Raw genomic sequence first — 2,311 nt, 5'->3', positions numbered from 1 at the left:
CACATAGCGCGCGACTGCAGAGACGCTGCCCACTGCGTGCTATGTGCATCCCGGGGCCTCCGGTCTGGTCATAGGGCAGGAGGTGAGTCCTGTGCGTCGAAGGGGCGCGGTAGAAACGGCCCCGTAGTCGGGAGCCGGACTGGCCCGAGAGTAAATGCTGTGCGGAGGGCAGCAGGCGACACCCAGACGGGTGGTCGCATGGAGGTTGATGGAGATCATGGCCCTAGTTCTCCAGATCAACCTCAATAGGAGCTGGGCGGCGCAGAACCTGGCTGTCCAGGTGATGCGTGAAAGGGAGGTGTCGGTAATGGCGGTGTCGGAGCCCTCGTATGTCCCTGACTCACCTTGTTGGGCTGGGGACTTGGACGGTTCGGCTGCCATTGCCTGGCACTTGCACGCGGGGCGGTGGTCTGTCCGCCAGGTGGTGGACAGGGGCCACGGGTTCGTGGCGGTGAGGTGGGGGGAGGTAGCAGTGTACAGCTGCTACTTCTCCCCCAACGCCCCGGTGAANGAGTACGAGGCGTCCCTCGAGGCCCTCGGGGATAGTGTCCGTCGTGAGGGGGGTCGCTCCGTGTTGGTCCTTGGCGACTTTAACGCCAAATCGGCCACATGGGGCTTCTCCCGCACTGACCGAAGGGGCCGGATGCTGGACAGGTGGGCGGTACAGCATGGGCTGGTAACCCTGAACAGGGGCCGGGACGCGACCTGCGTTCGTACTCGGGGCAGTTCCGTGGTCGACGTGTCTTGGGCGTCCGTGGCGGTGGCCCGACAGGTGTCGGAGTGGATGGTTCTCGGCGAGGAGTCCCTGTCGGACCATCGCTAGATCACATTCCGAGTGGAGGATGGAAGGGGTGCGGCGCCGAGGGTGCGCAAAGTCCACTTTCCCCGGTGGAACCACAAGGAATGGGACGAGGATGCGTTCGGGGCGGCTGTTCTGGGGGCGACGTGGCGTGGTTCCGTCCCCTCGGGGGCCTCGACGGACGAGGGGGTGCGCTGGCTTACCCAAATGGTGTCCGATGCGTGTGACGCATCGATGCCGCGGGTTCGGCGCGTGGCAGCACGCAAAGCGACGTATTGGTGGTCAGCGCACCTCGCAGAGTTGCGGGCTGTGTGCCTCATGCGGAGACGGCGGTACGACCGGGCTAGGCGCCGGGGGCGCGGGGGACCCGAGGCCTTGGAGGCGCTGCGAGTCTCCCTTCGGGAGGCGCAGCGGGAACTCCGGGTGGCCGTGGTGTCCGCGAAGAGGGCGGCGTGGACGGAGCTGGTGTCCACGTTGGACGGGGACCCTTGGGGAACCCCCTACAGGGTGGTCCTGTCCCGGCTTTGTCCGAAGGCTCCACTCTCTGTTACAGAGAGCCTGGGGGTGTCGGAGGCTCTTGGCACGGTCCGGACTCTGTTCCCGTGGCGCGGGGCTGAGCGGCGACGGAGGTGGGAGCGTATCCCCTGGAGGCCCGACTACGGGGTCACCGCCGACGAGCTCCGTGCGGCGGTGAAAAGAATGATGAGGCGACGCACGGCGCCGGGTGTCGACGGCCTGGTGTGCGCGGTATGGGCCCGGGTAGCCGCGATCGTACCGGAAGCAGTGGTTGGCTGCTTCAACGGCTGCCTGAGGCGGGGGGTGTTTCCCACCGCGTGGAAGCGGGCGCGCCTTGTGCTCGTCCCGAAGCCCGGGCGAGAGGGTGCCCAGCCGTCATACAGGCCGTTGTGCCTGCTGAACGAGCTGGGCAAACTCTTCGAAAGGGTGCTGGTGGGGCGCATCGAGGAGTGCGTCTCGCGTGGTGGGGGTTTGTCGCCGTGTCAGTTCGGGTTCCGCGCCGGGCTGTCCACGTGCGACGCTGTGGCGCGTGTGCGCGCGACGGTCGAGGGCTGTACCGGGGGCGGCGGCGTGTGTGTTGCCGCCAGCCTAGATGTCCGGAACGCGTTCAACATCCTCGCGTGGGGGAGTGTCCGGATCGCGGCGCGCGAGTGGGGCCTCCCTATCTATCTGCGTGCGGTGTTGGACGCGTACCTCAGCGACAGAAGTGTCGTCTTCCCGTGTGTAGACGGGAGATTGCGCACCCGCAAGGTGACGTGCGGGGTCCCCCAGGGTTCCGTTTTAGGCCTGCTATTATGGACCCTGGGGTACGACTCGGTGCTGCGAGGGGGCCTTCCGGAAGGATGCTTCCTCGTGTGCTATGCGGACGACACTCTTGTCCTGGCTGAGGGCGGGACGGACGACGAGGCGGCGCACAGGGCTTCTCTGGCCGTGGCGTCGGTCGAGCTCCGGATGCGGAAGCTCGGGTTGGAGCTGGCCCCGTCCAAGACGGAGGTC

The 2,311-nt window shown here is 66.9% G+C and overlaps 1 protein-coding gene across 1 annotated transcript; it reads left to right on the top strand.

Moving 5' to 3' along the window:
• The first annotated feature begins 154 nt into the window (after positions 1–154).
• On the top strand, positions 155–823 carry LOC109862492. Its single transcript, XM_020442561.1, has one exon. It carries the CDS (start codon positions 155–157, stop codon positions 821–823), a length of 669 nt encoding a protein of 222 aa, XP_020298150.1.
• The last annotated feature ends 1,488 nt before the right edge of the window (positions 824–2,311 follow it).

This window comes from Pseudomyrmex gracilis, unplaced genomic scaffold (assembly GCF_002006095.1).
Source record: "Pseudomyrmex gracilis isolate BER0280 unplaced genomic scaffold, ASM200609v1 scaffold_1850, whole genome shotgun sequence".
Lineage (NCBI taxonomy): Eukaryota > Metazoa > Arthropoda > Insecta > Hymenoptera > Formicidae > Pseudomyrmex > Pseudomyrmex gracilis.
Note: the sequence above shows the minus strand (reverse complement) of the source record. Positions and strands in the feature narration are given on the sequence as shown.